Source organism: Limulus polyphemus, unplaced genomic scaffold (genome assembly GCF_000517525.1).
Source record: "Limulus polyphemus unplaced genomic scaffold, Limulus_polyphemus-2.1.2 Scaffold3388, whole genome shotgun sequence".
Classification (NCBI taxonomy): Eukaryota; Metazoa; Arthropoda; class Merostomata; order Xiphosura; family Limulidae; genus Limulus; species Limulus polyphemus.
In genome coordinates this window covers 95,327-115,413 of record NW_013668998.1, presented here as the reverse complement: position 1 = coordinate 115,413, position 20,087 = coordinate 95,327, and the positions used below count along the sequence as shown (strand labels likewise).

The 20,087-nt window shown below is 33.5% G+C and overlaps 1 protein-coding gene and 1 long non-coding RNA gene across 5 annotated transcripts in view; both read right to left on the bottom strand.

The window, feature by feature from the left end:
* Window positions 1-5,408, bottom strand: part of LOC111088235 — an 8,028-nt gene extending 2,620 nt beyond the window's left edge. The window contains exon 1 of the long non-coding RNA XR_002612828.1: window positions 5,199-5,408. This is a non-coding gene — a long non-coding RNA (uncharacterized LOC111088235). The remainder of the gene's footprint in view (window positions 1-5,198) is intronic.
* Window positions 5,409-13,669: 8,261 nt separating this feature from the next.
* Window positions 13,670-20,087, bottom strand: part of LOC106469271 (E3 SUMO-protein ligase PIAS2-like) — a 95,913-nt gene continuing 89,495 nt past the window's right edge. For 3 of the 4 annotated variants that reach the window (XM_022397741.1, XM_022397742.1, XM_022397743.1), the window contains 3 exons: window positions 19,280-19,329; window positions 15,227-15,247; window positions 13,670-14,634 (listed from right to left, as the gene is read on the bottom strand). In XM_022397741.1, coding sequence (XP_022253449.1) covers window positions 14,554-14,634; window positions 15,227-15,247; window positions 19,280-19,329 — 152 coding nt within the window. In that variant the 3' untranslated portion in view covers window positions 13,670-14,553. The remainder of the gene's footprint in view (window positions 14,635-15,226; window positions 15,248-19,279; window positions 19,330-20,087) is intronic. The other variant, XM_013929757.2, reaches the window with a different exon arrangement.

Here is a 20,087-nt window from a genome sequence, read left to right as displayed (position 1 = left end):
AGTTTTTACTTTCATTACCCATTCAAGCCGTCTCCAGCCATTATTAGTCTCAAAGTAGGTTCCTCGTCATCGAGTATGAAGTGCCTATGCTAAACCTGGATCTTTCAGCTGCTTTTCTTGCAGCTTCCAACGTGTTAATCATGGCACCTATCCACTACAAAAATCTGCTACTGCATGGCTTGACACTGCTTTGGCAGAAATGGTTTCAACTACTACACAGTGTACAAGATCAGCACATTCTATGGAAGAACAGGATATCACTGTGTAGTGGAATTTTTTGTTTCAGTGTTGCAGACCTGGATGATGCATTATTACAAAAACTCACGATGAAACAGAATGGATGGCAACTGCCTGTTGTAGAGACACAAAGAATACATATACTCATATTCTTGCAGTGTTATTATCCAATGTGCTATTATTCCTTACAGAATTTTAGAGTTCATTAACCATTTCAGCAAAGCATGGCCCATTCAGATGATAGAACTGTTACCATACAAGTAGTGACAATAGTGTTTTACAAATACTACAAATACAAGCAGTTTCTTTTTCATTATATAGTATCTGTATTAATGAGCTATAAAAAATCACGTTACAATCAATCCTGCAACCATGATAACACTGCTTTGATTCCATTATCACTGATGTTAGTGTCTAAGAGGAATTTGCTGTCTTGTCGTGGGTATGTAAGCACTGGAGTCTCCATTAAAACAAACTTTAGGGATTGGAATACTTTTCACATTCCTCATTCCATTCAAACCGTGTCTCAATTTTAGTGAAAGCAGACAATGGTGCTGCTATCTTGGAGAAGTTGGCCACAAAGATATGACACAAAGTGAGGAAACTACAGATTTCTCGCTTGATCACAGGTTGAGGTCAGTTTATCACTACTGCTATCTTAGCAGGAACCTGCAATATGACTGAGAAATTCTATTTGTGTGTGTATTAGCATGTATTTTCCTGTTTTCAGTTACAAGTCTTCACCTGTTGAAATATCACAGGTTTGCATACATGACGAAACACCAAAACATCCTCAATGTAGACCAGGCATCATAAGTGGTGGGACAAATATGAATTGGGAGAGGAAGCCCCACAATTGTAATAACTTATATAAATGTTTTTCTAAAGTTGTACAATTGGACCAGGAAATTTACAATGTATCAAGAATTCCTGTCATTTTCCCTTATAACAACTCTAATAATAGTATGGCTAACTTAGGTCATACAGGGATGATTGGCTATTAATGATTTAATTTTACAGTAGGCCTAAAAACAATACCAAAGCTACACAATGGGCTATCTGTGCGCTGCCCACGGGTACCAAACCCGGTTTCTCGTGTTGTGAGTTCACAGACATACCACTGTCCACTGGGGGGGGGGGTACAGTTCTTGAATTCAAATATATGTGTATACATTCTTGTACCTTATTTTATATACAAATAGAAAGTTCAGTTTTAAAAATCCCTTGCCAGCAACTTTAGGTCTAATTGATACAGTTTTACACTTAAGAATATGAAGAATTGGAACGTTCTTTTAACACTTCTCAGTCATTATGCTGCAGATGTAAGTACCCGGCCATCTCTGGAGTGAGAATTGCCATTCATTGAGACAAGAATGTATATGCACCCATCGCTGGATCTTTGCTATTGCAACTCTCACTGCAGTATTCTCCACTAGTAATTCTACAATGGTGTCCACTGATGTGACTCTCTTGACATCAAAAATGTTTGATATATGAATCCTTCAAATGGTTTGAGATTAAAATCCAGGTCACCTCCATACAGGTTCCATATACTGTCGTTCATCATGACATCTCTGCATTAGCAGCTTGAACAATGCTAGTTTCGATGTCAGCAAGTATCTGCTATTCTTCTTGATCAGAGGCTGTTCAAATCAATTGCACAAGTATTGATGGCTTTGTAATACTGCACCATGTTGCAGTGTTTAGCATTGGTTAACTGATGTTCTACTACATTCCAATGATGGAATCCTCGTGGCACTTTCTTCTGTCTGGGTAAACTTGGTTCTCTGCTAGTGATTTCAGCATTGGCATTTACACATACACAGACTTTGTGAAAATTATTCTCTTGCTGCCGAAGATTTTTCTTAAGACCACTGACACAAGTGCTCATACTCTGAGCCACCTTTGATGGCTTTTTCAAGATGAATGTTGCTTGCTCACACACACTGAAAATATTTTTTGCAAAATCCAGACCAAAAATGCGGTGAAGGTTGGAAATTTATCATCTAGGCTAATTGATGTGTTGCTGTTGCAAACATCACATTTGTTGCACTTGTTGCCGATACAGTTTAAGGTCTCATGTAGGGTTTTGTAGCTGTTGAGCAGGGCAGAGATGGAATTCAGTCTGATTGTATAATGTGTGGGATAGAGCACGTACAGATTTTAGTAGCTCTCATAACCTGCCCCTATGCATTTGTAATCTATCATTCTTTTTTGGTGAATATAGTATGAACACAATTCTTTGAAGAGATAAATTCAAGGTGTGGTTAGGGTAGTGAAGGTGGATTGTTACCGCTGAAGGACACTCGAACTGTGATTTTATACATAATTACCGTGTTTTTACGACTATTCAAAAAGTTCAGCAGATCTACTTTCGCAAGTAGTTCCTTTAACGTAATTGGTGTAAGTGAAATCTTCCATCAAACCATAACCCCTTGTTAATTGGTTGGTAATAGACTATCTTTTGGTAATAATCTGATGGTCTTGCTGTAAGCACCAAAGACGACTAACCCAGAGTGGGTAGAAACAATCTGCATAACTTCAGACTTTTCACATATAATTTTCCACTTGTATATTCTTTTCAAAATACCGTTAGACGTTTTTTGTATGCCATTGCTTCCTCTAATGATGATTTTCAATATAAACACTTGCTGCTTTCTTCAAGCGTTTCGCGTCTGTTCAGCACTGGAACCAATGACTGTTATTTTCCATACTTTTCAGGTCAAGACCTGGAATGTATAGCCAGCTAAGTCATGTAATGTGCTTCGAGTTTATCTCACCCTTATTTGATACCGTGGTTTGCTAGTTAGTATCCACGTTTTTTATAACATTCTTTAGTCTGCTGTATGTCTCTGTGCAAGACGTTAAATGTGAAATAAATTTCTATTTCTTGAAATTATTTGAATACTTAGCATTTGTAGACTAAAAATACGTCACAAACAGTTTCATTGCAGCAAATGTTAATGTCTTGTTCCGAAAAAATTTCACTCCTTATACATGTATATGAATTGACTCTCCACTATACACATTTTCAGCTGTGTAGCATGAATGCAACAATGTAATGAATTATTCTGAACATACATTCATACAACGAGTTATTTATTGTTCCGATTCTGTGAGAGCTTGCAAATGATTTGATCCATGTGAAGGAAACAGACAAGACGAAGATTTTGGATGTAGCTTACATTTTCATCTCCTGACAGTAGATCATAGACATAAAATATTAAGGGCATAAATCATGTGAGAAATGCACGCAGAACATCAAAAACTATAACACAGTAATAAGTATGGTCTCCACAAGACAGACAGTCCACTCTTGTCAGATTATTTCTGTCCTTTCACTCCCAGTTGTCTCATTTTTTTCTTCAGTGCGATGGCATGTCACAGACAGGAAAATTTCTCTGCCTGTCCTTTGATTTTGTCTTGGTGGCTAGCTTTGGTTTTAAATGTAGGCGTTGACGTTTTCTCTCCAGAGCCTCTCTCTTATCTATCAACTTTTTCTTGTATACAGATGCCGATTTCCGCACGTTGTAGCTTAGTTGTTTGTCAACTGGGTCATGGATAGTATCTGACCTTGAGGACATTTGAAAGGCAGTTTCCCTGTTGGACTGCAGCTAATATTTCAAATTCCTCATTTATCTGTAGGTATCCACCTTCATGTTCGGTGAGTTGTTGTCCATTACATCACCCATGATGTTGAATGATGATTCCACCAATGGGTCATGAAAGATACCGAGAGTAACAGTCACCACTTTTGACAGGAACTCATACTTGCCCTTGTCCAGAATGCTGGCCTAGTATTTGTCAACCTTCAGTGTATGATCTAGTAGATCATTGTCCACTTAATAATATTGGACTTCCAGCTTGTATGTCATTCAGCTGATATGGAATGAACTATGGCAGTGCCTTCGGTTCTCGGTAATATTAAGTATGTCTGGATGCCTCTGGGTCAGTGGCTGATAATACCTACAATAGTGGATTATCAAGGGGAAGCTCACCTGGTAAATATCTGCCACATGTCACACATAAGCAGCAAAAGCCTGCTGGATAAACTTTGTCTTCACAACATCATTTCTCCTCCTCTCCTTGAGAATATCTTTCACTGCAATACCTATGAACATGCCTTTCTGTTCAAAATACCGGCCATCATCACATGTCAAGTCCATCTTCTTCAACTACTTAATAGATTTTCCAGTAAAAATCTTTTGTTTCATGTAGCAGGAGAGGAATTGTTTGAAGACCTCTTCTATCTTGTCACGCAGCTTGTGTACCATTGGCTCAGATGTCTGTAATTGCATTGAATAATAAAAATTCATGATGAGCAGTGTTCTCTTGCTCTCATGGCATTCTCTCTATGATCTTCTTGGCTGTCAGCACATTCCCGATTTCATGGATTCTCTCTCGAGACAGTTTCCTGTATACAGTGAGTACTGTCTGGATTTAATTGGACCAATCATCATCTGACAAGAAGGTATAGTAGAACACAACAAGTACGTCCCATACTCTCAGCATACTGAGAGACACATCACACTCTGTGGCATCGTGAACTTTATATTAAGTAGTTCAAAAGCTTCAGATATATAGTCTTTCATGTCTGCTGACCACTTGCAATCATTATGCAGATCAATGAAAAGTTTCTACATCCATCCTTTAAATGGTTTACAGAACACTTTACAGGCATTGTGGATAGGATGGCACATATCACTGTCCATGCCAGCCAATTTAGGGGCATTCGCCTTGAGCCTCTGTTCAAACCCAGATTTGGAGCATTGCATCACTAAGGAAGAGTCCATGAGCATAGAAGCAAGGTTGACCCATGGTATCCTCTTCTCCTCAAACACCTGGACCTGAGCATCTACCTTGATAACCTCCAGAGATATCAGATGTTAAATTACCATCTCTTTTCTAATTTTGCATTACCTGACCAGAATGGCTAAAACTCGTTTATGATTGGCACTCACATTCTCATCTATGTGCACTGAGAATGGAGTTTTACGAATGTTCTTCAGAGTTTGTTTGTTGATCGTCTTTCTCAGTCCATGTTTCATCTTGCAGGACACAATGTTCTATTCCTGAACAGCTCATTCAGGACTTTCTTGTTCTTGGACAGTTCCTCAGCCAGCTCAATGAGGACTAGAGACATCGCCATTGGTAGCGAGTATTTAGCTATGACGGACGACACCATAGCCTGGAAGTAGAGAAGAGATACATACAGAATGTAACACACCAAAAATATTATTAATTGTTCATTGACATTTTTCTAATCACTAACAAATGTTCAGTTGTTTTTCAACTAAAAGTATGGTCACCACAAGATAAGCAATGTTTGTACATTATTCCACCAACATGTTGTGAGATAGCAAATTATAATTTTTATGGTTATGGTTGTGTTTATCATTCGTATATTATTTCTTTCTATCGTTTAGTTTATCTATGAATTTTTAGTTGCATTAAAATGCTAACTCACCTTCTAGCTAACCACGTGTATTCTCAGTAAATATGTATGTATGATGGAACTGACACCAGCTTCGTTAGTGATGACATACTGATACTACTAATGTAGCAGAAGAGTATGTAAATTTATGATCACATGAGACATACTCTCGTGACCTACTCAGTGAATAAATACCCTGTCAGAAGCTTCACTAAGAGAGAGAGAGAGCCACGATACAGTTAGTGAATTATTGGTGTTTATCATTTGATAGTGTTCTTAATATTGAAAGGTATTTTTGTGTTGCTGTATATTTTTGGAATTAGGTTTTTTCTTTCTGGTTCTTTTCTCAGCTCCTCGATATTTATGATATATTGTTCATTAACGTTAGTGTCAAGTCCTGACCAGGCAAGTGTTTATTAGCTTAGTTTAGGTAAATGCTGAATTTATTTCTAAGTGTTGTTATAGTTGAATGAATTGCTTTTTTATTGTTGTTGAACCCTTATTGTAGCAGCATGTTGGTATTTTATACCATTATATTGGCACCCAAACAGGGACCTTTTTCATAAAGTTTGGATTTTGACTTTAGATTGTTTTGTTTCTCAGTTTGATATCGAGTGATAAACAACAATAATTCACTAACTATGTCGTGACTCTCTCTCTCTTAGTGAAACTTCTGAAAACTTATAAATTATGGAACCCTAAAGCTAAAGAAAGAGAAATTGTGAGGTGTGTAATGTCACAATTGCAGTGTATTTACGAGAATACTTGGAATGCCACTTTGTTATATCTGTTGGTGATGTGCTTAAATTTACAAAATAATTCGAGCATCGCTAGAACAATAAACTTTTAATAGTGATTGTTTGTTTGTTTTTGAATTTCGCGCAAAGCTACACGAGGGCTATCTGCACTAGCCATCCCTAATTTAGCAGTGTAAGACTAAAGGGAAGGCAGTTAGTCATCACCACCCACCGCCAACTCTTGGGCTACTTTTTTACCAACGAATAATGAGATTGACCATCACAGTATAACGTCCCCACGGCTGAAAGGGCGAGCATGTTTGGTGGGATGGGGATTCGAACCCGCGACCCTCAGATTGCGAGTCGAGCGCCCTAACTACCTGGCCATGCTGGGCCTTTTAATAGTGAAGTTATTAAAACTGAACGCCTAGTATACATCTGTAATGCATTATCCCAAGAAAATAAAATATGTAAACAGGGAACAAAGAAACAATGGACAGCAGTTGGGAAACGAGAGCAGGGATCAAAGAAGAAGGTTTTGAGTCCCGAGAAAGTAAAACCCTCCATTAACTATTTAATAACAACTTAACGGATCTGCAACACCTAACCCTAAAAATTACTGGCATAAAAGTAGTAGGTTTTATAGATATTGGGTCGGATTATTTTGTACTAATATATAACAACAAATCAAGAGAAATGATCCAACACTTCAACTCAAATCTTTGAATGAGGTAACGTGCCTTCCAGATTAGAATGATCAACTGTCAACTCTTATGATATTTTGAATCAAACAGCATTTGAAACAAATAGCATTGCGGATCAATGTTTTTTTGTCGTCAAAGATTTGGCTGCATCTTGTCTTATTGGATTAGACTTCATTCAGCAAGACGAAGCAACACTTAACTTCTCTTATTCCTGAATTAAATGTGCCAACTGTTAGATATGACTAAAACTGAAAAGATACTGACTGAAGAAGTACAATGTTCACATTTGAAGAGTAAAGACTGTGAACAATTAAAGCAACTTCTGTTGGAATATGTCGATATTTTTAACAATAAACCTGGCCTCACAGATATGTCTCAACATAGTATTGTAATCACGAAAGAAGAGTCAGTGTTTAGTAAACCTTATCGTTATTCTCCCACTAAATTACAAGTGCTTCGTGATGAAGTGGATGAAATGCTTCGTGACTGATTAACTGAACCCTCCACTTCTTCTTGGGCTACTCCAGTAGTTATTGTCAAGAAGAAGACTAATGATTTTAGGTTATGTGTTCACTACAGGAAGTAAAATACAGTCTCAGATATTACTATACTAGTTGCTTTCTATAGCCATGATACACAGCACTGATGCACTAAATTTCATCCACAGAAAATCACATAACACCACTTGTGTATACAGAAGTAGTTATCACCAACATTACATACATTTATGAAGTCCACTGTTCCTTGGCTTGATCTGACTGACGTAACTCCTATGGAACACACTTCGTCAGTTGAACTGGTAAAAACAACCAATAATTTTCATAGTACATCAATCTTGAGGATACCAATGCCAGGTTCGAGGTTGTAGACGACTGCCTTTATTTTGTGAGTGATATTTCCTTGACGCAGCCAGAGATGTCTATTACCAGTCGCCAGAACCAAGTCGGTATCTATTGGTCAGAAAAAGTGGTCTTATTTGGATGGCTTGACATACCACAAATTCTACCAGTCACGTAACCTGTGACACTTATATGAGCAGCTACAAGTACATGAAAGTGTGTTGTACTGTCTCAACCACTGAGATGTGGTTCTAAACCTACGTTGCAGCTAGTGATCCCAGAGCTCTGAGGTAGCAATTTTTTATAAATTTCCATAATGCAAAGATTGGAGGCGACCACAGTATTACACGTATTTGTGCTAATGTTTAATTACTGGTCTACTGGCTGCATTTGAGTCGAGATATTAAGTTGTCATGTTAACATTTTAGGGTATGTGCTGCATAGAGGAAAGGTCAGACTAAATAGGATTAACTCCAACAGAGATTTGTTGTATTTCTTTTAGAGATTAGCTATGGAAATTACTGGTTCTCCCCAAGAAACCGAATGAGGTAATTGTTATATGCTAGTCATTATCAATTGCTTCACTAAGTGAGCTGAAGTTTACCCATTGGTTAATACTTCAGTAGAGTGTGTCACTGATGTCTTCGAGGAACACTAGATCATGTAATTTTGTTTGTTTGTTTGTTATGGATTTTGTGCAAAGCTACATAAGGGCTATCTGCACTAGCCATCCCTAATTTAGCAGCACAAGACTAGAGGGAAGGCAGCTAGTCATCACTACCCACTGCCAACTCTTTTACCAATGAATAGTGGGATTGACCACCACATGATATTGCCCCCATGGCTGAAAGGGCGAGCATGTTCAGTGTGATGGGGATTCGAATCCGCAGATTGCAAGTTGAGCACCTTAACCACCTAGCCATACCAGGCCACTTAATTTTTAACACTCGAAAAAAATCACATGCATCAGGGAGCTAATTTCAATAGCTAGTTATTCTCTGACTTGGATGAACACTTGTGCACATCATGATGGTGTACCATGTTACATGGCAGAGATCGACTGGTTGTTTGGTAAAATACTACTAGTCCATGTAGATGTATGGTCCATGCCTTAGAACAAGTGTGCCAAAGTTTCCACATGTATATGTAGAGTAATTTAGGTCTGCATTGGTTAATGTGAATGAGTTTGTATATCAACAGTTAGGAAAGGCCACCAAATGGTAACTAAAGAGCAAATGTTCCAACATGAAGACTGGGTGTGGCTTTGGTACATACCAACAATACAACTCTGGCTGGACCAGTCTTTCGTATTATACTCCAACAGATCAACTCATTGACATTAGTCATGTGGCACCCATAAGCGTATGAAACACATCAACAAACTAAGACTGTATGTTACAGAAAACCTCTCATGCACCAACTAAATCAGGAATAATAAGTCAGAGAAAGACCCAGCTGATAAGGAGGAAGATGCAGAAAGCACTGATCTTGCTGTAATAGTCAGATGAGGTATAAGATAGTTCTAGTGGTTGCCTAATCACTGTGGTTGGGGTTAACTGCCAGACAAGCAGCTTGGAAGTCACCGATTGTGAGACCAGTAACTGAAAGTAGCATTTTTTGCTTTCCAAGATATTAAGAGGTATTTCACTATGAAATGTATGCATTATATTGTGTAAATGATACTTGATGATTACAAAAGTTAAGATGGTTTGTTGATCAGAAAATTAATGGACTGAAAGGAAGTTGCAATTCTTACTTTATGAGCGATTGAGCAGTTTTGTTGATGGATCTCTACAATATATCAAGTAATAATTGCTCAGTTATTACACACTCAGGATGGCTGGTGCTGTAGATGTAATGCCTAGACAATCTACAACTTGTGCAACCGAGGATAGATAATCACTAAAAGTTTGAAAATGCAGCTGAAAGGTCATTGACAACCTTGATTTCCAAACCATCAAGCAATTTTCTGAAGTGAAATGTCATCAAACATTTTATGAGAATTGTTCACCCTTTCTTGCAGAGTGGAAGAAACTATGTGAAACTTGCTGCTCTCCCCAGTACACTAGAACTGATATGACTCTTTCATGTGATGTGCAGTAAGTTGTGTTCTGTCTGAACACAGAATATGAATCACAATGTTATGAATCTAAATAGAATAGTACTTGTCACACTGAATTTGCCTGTATTTTTATGATGCCATCTATGTATAGTAAATGGGTTGACTCATGTTTGGCAATACAAAATTTTGCTAGGTCAGTTACCTAAGTTGGTGTCCATCTAGAACAGTAATTGTTTTATGTATTTACCTGAGGTGGGTTAGAGCATTTATTGACATATATTGTAGTGACAGCATGAACATTAATTCTGGTCGTTATTTCTTGATATGCAGTTGTCAGTTCTAATTGAGAGTTAAAAATTTTAGCAGCTAAATCATAAATATAAAATTTAACATGTACCTCGTTGAGCGAACACACACACAGATTTTTTACCAGTATATATATGACATACCGTTCAAAGAGGGAAGTTTAATCGCACGGCAACTCTGATTATGATTGGAATGAACAGTACTATTGAGACCAGATCATTTTAATACTTTAATGGAATTTGTTAAACTATTCAAAAAGATGAGTAAGTCAAGGGCTTCAGTTATTTTTTTAAATGAAATAATCATTGATGTAGACAAGAAAGTTATGGAACACAAATTTATTTAATAATTAAAAATAAATGTAAAATACAACTATATGTGTCATTCCCCTTTTACAGTAACAGTGAATTCTATATAAATGACACGTGAACAAAATTTCCCACCAAAGTATAACTTATTAATATAATCCAAAGATCTATTTGACTTTCTTACCTAGCTTTTTTTTGAAATGGAATTCTGCTAATAATTAGCATAGATTTTTTGTCATACAAATTATGAACTATTTTTAATAATATTTTATTGCTATTAAACTGCTTTTCCTTTTTACACTTCAGCATTTTTTTATTTCTTAACAAATACATAGTTAACAGTTCTACATTAATTTCACTTATGTAATATTAATTTAATAAAATATTTAAGTTTAGAACCAACAAATGTCTCAGCTTTTCCAATCAACTTGAGTGTTTCACAAAATCAAGGAAAGGTAATAAATCAGAGAAATGTGTAAGAACAAATTATTGATTTCCAGGTGAGTAAAACATACAAAACAATGTTAATATAAATGGCAGATTTAAACTTTTTTCTGTTTTATAAGTTTTCTGTGATAAAATAACAGTACTTGATTCTAAAAGTATGTACACATACTAACCATACCACTCAACATTAGCAGAAACAAATTCATTAAGAATTGTAGACAGGTACATGTATCATCTCATGAGTTTATAATTCTAGTTTCTTTGAAACTGTTTGGTACAAAGAATTATGCAATTCCAACTAAGCTATACAGGTGGCAGTAATTGAATTACACAAAATTAAAAGATTCCTTCAGTCCAAATGTCCTTTCTTAAATTAAAAAAAGCAATGTCAAAAAGCAAAGCTTTAAGCCTAATGATCTCTTTTAAAATGTACATTGTAGTTATATCCACCTTTTACATTTCACATTGTTTTTGAAGCTGTTTTTTTTTTTTCAGAGGAAGAAACGATAAAGAAACTTAAATTTTTTTGGTGAATAATTAAGTTATAGTAACAAAAGTTTTATATAATTTATGGTTAGAGTTTGACAATTAGTGGAATTTGCTAATCAATTAATCATCATGCTCATTAATTGATGACATACAACTAGTCAATTATTTTCACAAGACTTGAATAGTGCGAAGAATGAGCAACACTAGTTTTCATTAGATGATTATTTTTGTGGCATTGATTTAATTTTAATTTCAATTAATAATTTATTTTACCTGACAGTAATCAATGTAGTAGATATTAATAAGTATTTGACCAATAACCCAGTACCACTCAAGTACATACAGATACGTAGAAAATTCATAAAAGTGGCAAAAACAAGAGTAAGATAAGCCAATTAATATTACTGCTATCAATGATTATTATGTTAAGGTAACAAAATAGATAGCAAATAATAAGACATCCAATTTTTCATGCTTTTTATATAAATAAACGTACATCTTTGTTTTGGAGGAAAGTTCTAAATTAAATAAATAATACATAACCTTTAGTCTGTAGCAAATGTAAGAAACTGTATTTAGTTAAGTTGCATCAAAATCTTTACTGTTAGAATTAATTTACATACGAGGGTGATACAGTAATCAGGCACCAGTTGTTTCAAATGTGCATAATTATTACCATGAAAAGGTAACTTCTGCAAATTCTTACAAAGTTAATGACATCCCAGTCAATTATTGTAACAAAAGAAAAAGACCTTTAGTGAAACATGACAAAGGAAAATCACAGTAAGGGCAAAACTTGGAAAATTCATGGTAGGTGTGACTTTTGCATCATCTTGTATTATAATACTACTTGTATTATATTAATCAAGTTACTTTTCACTAAAAAATCACTACTTTTTTGATGTTTGATGAACAATATCAGAATTATAAGCTGTAAATAAAATTAGTTTTTTTTTTACCACTGAGGAAAAAAATTCTTTTTGCAGTCTCCAAAACTTGCTTTTCAAAAACAAAGTTCCATTTAACAATTCTAGAAAAACATTGCTAGAACACATAAACGTTTGTTTAAATTTGGAATTTATTACAAGCACAAAATTCCAAGAAGCTGCATCAACACTGTACTGGTGAATAGAAAGAAAGGCCTAATGAGTGCTAAGCATTTACTTAATTTCTGCTAATGCAGTGTGACATTTCCATAGTTCATTCCAATGCAGGCTTACATCAATAACAAACAATGGCATTATTACTTTCAGAAACAGTTGTTCAAAATCTAAATCCTAAAATTCTGCCTTTGGTGCTATGAAGAAAGACATTTATATAAGGTTATTCTTACAAATTACTTCCTTTTTGTGATTATCAAAGAACAAAATTTTACAGTTAGAAGGCTTTTAGTACTTTAATTTTAATTACAATAATTTATTTTTGTGTGTGATCTTTTCCAAAGCAGATTGAAGTCCATTAAAGTAAGATTTTGTTTAAATGTATTTAAGGATAAAAGATTCTTCATATGTCAATCTAGGACAACTTGAAGTGTTGTAACATGTTCAATTAGTACTACTTTAAGGAGACAAAACAGTCATATTGAACTTGACTAAAAGAACTGCACAAGTTAAAATATACACAACTTCTATTTCAAATACACTACATTTTCACTGTATAACACACACACACACTTTAGCATATTGTATGTACAAAATAAATATTATAACTAAATGAACCACAACATAAAATTATTTCACAATCTGTTTGAAGGATGTACTAATTATCAACACACATATACATTTGTATTGACCCCTGGATAACTATAATGGATGGAATACTTTTATTTACATATAATTTAATTCTGAAGAATTTACACTATATGAATACTGATCATGATCACTGAGACTGCTATCAAGTTTGTAAAAACTTACTGAAACCATTTTTTTTATCAGTATTGAAACTTTAATTTACACTTTTCAGTATTTGATGGATAAAATAGTGCAATATGCAAATTTTCTGACAGATAGAAGTTTATGTATTTAATTTTCATCCCAAATGTTTACTTTTTATTTGTATTCTCACAGTTGTGTAATTCTTCTTATTTTCCAGGTAATTATATCTTCATTAGGTTTTAAATGTATTCGCTTGTATATAGGGCTTATTAAGCAGAAAGTTATTTTAAAGTAAACCACACTTTGCAATTAGTAACCTTTAAGTAATTCTTTACAACCTGTACTGTATCTTCACAAAGATAAATATATTGGAGAATGCTTGTATTTCATAGGAACTGTGTTGTTTTCAATATGACTCTTGCAATTCATATAGAAATAAAAGACATTCACTGCTATTTTTCTATCTACAGTACCTGAACTAGCTAGATCTGGTCCAATCATAAAGTAGAATGAAGATGTGAATGCAACAATTTTATCTGTAAAAATGTTATTTGTAAGATTTAAAGAAAGAAATATATAAACAAACAGAATACTTTCAACCAAGAGGTCTGAGTGGATGTATTTTTTCCATTTATTTTTGACTATTACGAAGACAATTATAAAAAACTTATTCTTTGTAAAACTGTTTTCAGATCACAAAAGTACACACACACACAGACACACACAAAAACTGCTCAGTTATAAAAATCATAAATGGTCCAAAAAAGCAAGCATTTATAATGTATTCACAACAGAATACATTTAATTTTCAAAAACTAGTTTTCTCCACTTTCATACTGAAATTATACTGTAATAATAGTTTTAGGGTCTGATGCTTTCCCATGTCACTTGGCCACAGAATGGTTCCAGTTCTTTAGCAAGACAAATAAAGTTGGAAATCTTTCATAATCAACCCATCTAGTGGCTATAACTTCATGAAAGGGTTGAATCAAATGTTTAGGCTTCACATAATCAGTCATTGACATTGCAGCTATGAAGCTGGCTCAGAGTGGTTTCACTTCTTTAAGTAATGTTGAAAATATTTCATGTTTAACTCACATAATGGCTGTACTGCATTCAATCAAGTGAAATAACATCTGGAGAAGTTGTGCTGTTTTGTCTACTGAGTTCAGAACCCCATGTTGAATTCACAGACATCTGAAATATAAAAAATAGAATGATAATCATAAAATGGATTCATGTTATCTGTCTTTGTGGACACACCTAGTGAATGGCATTGTATAACTTGTAATTTTCCACAAGCCATCTCTTAATCTTACTTATAATTACAACTGAGCTTTGTCACCAAGATATTTGGGGGAGGGGGGGATTCAAAATTCACACACCCAAAACTAAATAGTTGAGGCAAACCTATGCACATTATACTTTTCACAAATGGTTAATGTTAAGCATAATTTAAGGAAGATGGTTTCACGTGAAAAAAAAAGTTGGCATACCATATGATTTCAACAGAAATGTGTACAACAGTATGAATTATTTACTAGAATTGTTTCAAAAATTATAACTTAAAACAGCCATCATAAATAAGAATACATATTTCACAAAATTTAACATGAAAATATGATCACATAAATTATGTTCAATGTAAGTACTCATTAAGTATAAAAAGTTCTGTTTTATTCATTCTTAACAATGAAATAGTTCTAGAGATTATAAGATATTCACATGTGAAGAACCTTTCTTTTTTGATGTGAGTTAAGTTTCTAGAAGGTAACAGTAGATGACTTACCTCAGAGAAGGAAGAAGCAAACTGCAAGATAACAATGGTAGCTTATTTTTACCATCACATTTTATTAAAGTACAATTGAATACCTTATATTTTACTGATCATTATGGGGCCTTAAGCATGTAAAAAAATATGACAATTATGAAATATACAAGAAAATCAAACAAGTCTTTGAAAAAATTACTAGTGCAAAATCACTAGATATTACCTTTTAATGTTTAAAGTCATACAGGAATAATAAAAAAAAATACAGAAACTTGGTATACACATCCCATAAAGTCAAACTAATTGTATCAGGCTAACCAAAGCTATAATTTCTTTTCAGGATCATTGTGCTACTATAATAAGAGTAAATAGACATAAAAATTGACATTTTTTTGCACAATGAACAATAAATTTTTTATTATTATTAGTTATAGCCAAATAGGTTTGGCAACATAGTTACCATCATCAGGGCTAGTGTTTACAGTGTTGGCTTAGCCTATATTCAGCTACAGCTGTGAATGTGTAAGTTCATTTTGAAAAACAAAATCAGGAAACACGGGGGAGGAAGGTAAATGAGTAATCTTGTAAATAATCCCTTATTCATGATTACCTTCCTCCCCTGATGATGGTAATTGTGTTATCAAAACTTGTCAGCTTTAACTAATAATAAAAAGTTGGTGCTACTGTAGTGTGCAGTCTATAAGGATATTTATACAGATACAATGATCATCACTGTTTTAATGATTCACTAAAACATAATTTCTTGCTAAATAATAATAATTTAATAAGTTGTGTGTTATAAAAGAGTTCCTTAAACTTAGGTTATGATTGTGCTAGTTTTGATTGCTGGAATTTATTTCATTCCGATTATATTTGCCCCAAAAACGTTATGTAATGGTATTTTATATTTTATTAGTTTAAAAGCATTATTTATAATAAATGGTGCCAACTACAAATAAACAAAAGTTAAAACAGTGAGAATGATAGTATCTGTGTAGATTGCATGCTATATTACCACCAAAGATTTTATTTTAATTGTACCATAAAATGTTTTTTTTGTTTTTACTTTTAATAACCAAACCTAATCACTGTGGTGTATTGCTTTTCAGGATGAATAGTGTTCATGTGGCACAGATGTGAAAAAGGTTAACAAATGAAACTCCAAATATCATTAATGGCAACATATTATGCATTGAAGGAAAAAGAAAAAAGGTAATGTTAATTTCATTTAATAATTTTCAACTTTTCATTATAATGTACATTGATCATTTAACTACAGTTACTTGTAGGGTAGAGAAAATAAGAGATAAAATATCAAGTTTTTACCAGAAAAATCTTTTGACCTTTTTTAAGATGTTCTAGAGGTTACACAAATTAAATATGAAAACTGTAAGATGAAAATAAGAATTTTTAATCTCAGCATGAAAATCACCTTGCACTTACATTGACTCAGTAAAAGTTAAAAAATTCACAGACAAATCTTTAGTTATTATAGTCTCTTCCTCCTGTTTAATATGTATAATTATTATAAAAAATGAAGGCTCAGTACAGTATTCCTATAAGAACTTGACAAATCAGTTATGGTAACTTATATAATGGATGCTTTTTGTTTATGCTGGTCAATGGGAAGAGCCTTTTTTTCTATTTCTAGCTTGTAACAGTACTATAGAATTTCGTGGCAACAGACATTAATCGAGGAAGTAACTGATCTTACTATAATTTACATAGCAAGTATCTAGTTATGTGACCAAAATAATAAATACAATGTGGCGCCATCTATTGAATGACACCACAAACAAAAATCAATAAAAACATTTCACACTATGGGTATTCAAGACTCAGACAATTACAAAAATAACTACAGTATCTGCAACAACCATCTCTTTATCACAGAAAACAAAACAATTTTAAATAAAAGTACTCTTCTCACAACAAGAATGCAACTTTCACTCGGACTGTATGTGAGGGTTTGCTTATATCTTTATTGATGTAATTTGTAAATTTATGCACTAAAAATGGTGTTCTTAGAAAAGCTTATTTTTTCAATAAAGGGTACCACTTTTAATATATAAAAACATTACCATTTATATCAACATAATCTGAATGCTTTTCCATTGCAGTACTTCCCAGAAAAATCATTTTTTTAGAAAATGTTTGCTTTTATTTTAAATGAGATATAAATACTAGCAAAAACAGCCATTTCTGCTTGTAGCATTAATTGGACTTTTTTACCCTGTTTACAACTTAGGACATTGAAACTATATAATGGACCTTGGAATTGTATGTAGATTGTGTCTACATAACACAGACCATGTATATGTTGGGCTATTGTATATGTTAGACATATCAAAATGGTTGTTCCACAAAATGTAGTTTCATGTATAAAAGTTATAGTAGAATCTAAACTAAAAGAGTATACATCTTTCTATTTGGGAATATCTACTACATGCTATATTTTGCTGTATAACCAGCATCTACTTATGTTTGATATAGCACAAATAAAGATTTTGTAATTAGATGATCCCAACAGTGTTCTACTCTGGAAATTAGAGAACAGTCATTTAACCTTTGAATTCTGGTGATGTTTTCCATTAATCCCTGTTTCTGTGAAGCTATAAATAGCAATGTTTACTATATTTATGCATTTACTAAGTGTGTCTTCACAAAATATAACAAGCTTCCAATAAACATTACAAGTATTTTGTAAACAAAAAAAAATCATTTTTTTAAATAAAGTACTGATATATATATACTCAATAGTCTTTTTAAGGTAAAGATTTATATTTTGTCTGCTATTTTCTCTAATTAACACTAACTGTACCTAAATCATCAGAGTACAGTGACACAAAATTTTCAAAATTATGAAATAAAATGAAGAAACCCTCTTCTTCTTTCAATAAGTAATTTTTGTTTTCACAACTTAAGTTCACATTATGCACAATTTCAACTATCTTTTTATATATAGTTTATTTCCAATTTTACCTGGCTTGTAGGACATACATTTAATTATGTCTGAAGAGAACATATCTCTGTGGTAAGCCATTAGCAGATTGCTATGTACCAACCTACTGCACACTTGAAGTTCTGCACTTGTTACCACGACAACTAGGCCTTGTTAAAATTTTCTCTAACTTCTTTAATGAATAAAACTATACACCTTTCGAAAATGCATTTTAAAACATAATTCACTAAAATAATGTCCCAAAACAATTATTATTCTACTGTCTAACTAAGATATAGCAAAGATAAAAAACAGTTGAATGAGCACTAAACATTTTCTTACCAACATGTTATACAATCAATATGTCTATTGCCACCAATTTCAAAATGATTTTCAAGCTTGATACTGAAAATCAGCTGTTTATATTGGTTATAAACAAGTACATCCAGGAACGTCAAGAGCCAGCATGGGCCCCGAGGCAAACATACTCGCCGGGCCCCCTTTCTCTCTCTCTCTTTTTTAACACTTTCAAGAATTTATTAAAAAGAAGATCCTAAATTAGGACAGCAATGAGCTCATAAACCAGACAAAATCATAGCAGCAGCCATTTTTACCTCACAGTATAAGCGTAAAAACGTTAATAAAATAACAACAAATATCTATTAAATCTATAAAGTAACAAATACATATTAATCAAATTATTATTTCAGTTGTTCTTAATGTATTAAGTGTCTATATGCACAGAAAAGCCAAAAACTATGGTTTTTATCATTAAATGAAGATATAGCCTAAAGATGCTTTGCAGGCTTTACAGCACAACCAGGTTTCATTTGCCCAGGCCCCTGGGCAGTTGCCCCCTTTGTTATTGAGACCCCTAACACAGCTCCCTAAATTTGTATGTAGATATCAAGTGGGATCAGTACTTGCCACTTTTACAAATATATTTTTTTCTAAGCACAGATCTGCAAAAATAACACTGAACAGTCCAAGGTTGTATGTGAATACAATTATGCCACTACTTTTAAGCCTTTCAGAAGAATGGCAGATTCTGTGGCACACAACTGTAACTCTAAACAACAATTCGAGATAACAGGTTATGACAAACTTAGAGATTTAAAGGTAATACTAACCTGTTGTTCACTGTCACTGTTGTGAAGCATGGAATAAATGTCTTGATAATCTGAAATATGATTACATTATGAGTAAACACAGTATTAATTCCTTCAATATTACATACAAGTTCTCATTCTTTAACTTTATCTGCTAGAGAAACAAACTTTCTTGCACTCATTATTAGCATTTAATAATTGGATAAGATCACATGTATATGATATATGTATAAATTGGCTAGAAAAGAATATACAGTCAAAAGTTACACGTACCTTAATAAGATAATGGATACTTTATAAGAAGTATTGGTTATATAACCTTGTACAATGGTTCATAACGATGTATTTACATTAGCAGGGTAAACACAAAAACAGTGCAGATGCTGGTACAAAAGATGACAGGAGCAATACTCAAGATTTACCAGAGTACACCTGTATCACCAACAGAGTAATTTTTTCATGTTAATGAGTCAATATTAATCAATGGTTTGGATTACAAAGCATAATTATTTCACATTTTGAGATACTTGTCTACTTTAAGAAATACTTTAATATACAAATATTATCAGGTTTCCTTGTTTTTTGATATAGAGTAGTAAAATAAATTTGGGCAAAAGCAAATTTTGTCACTTATTATGTGGGTTGTAAATAGTTTAAGTTGAATGTCCAGTAGTTTTTTTATAGCAAATCACTCAGTTTGTAGACACATTTGTACAACAGTAATGAGGGATAAGCTTCTACATATCTGCAACATTGTCAGATATATTGCTACAGAAACAATGTGTGTTAGTAAAAATAGACTACAAATACACAACAAGCGCATGTACAG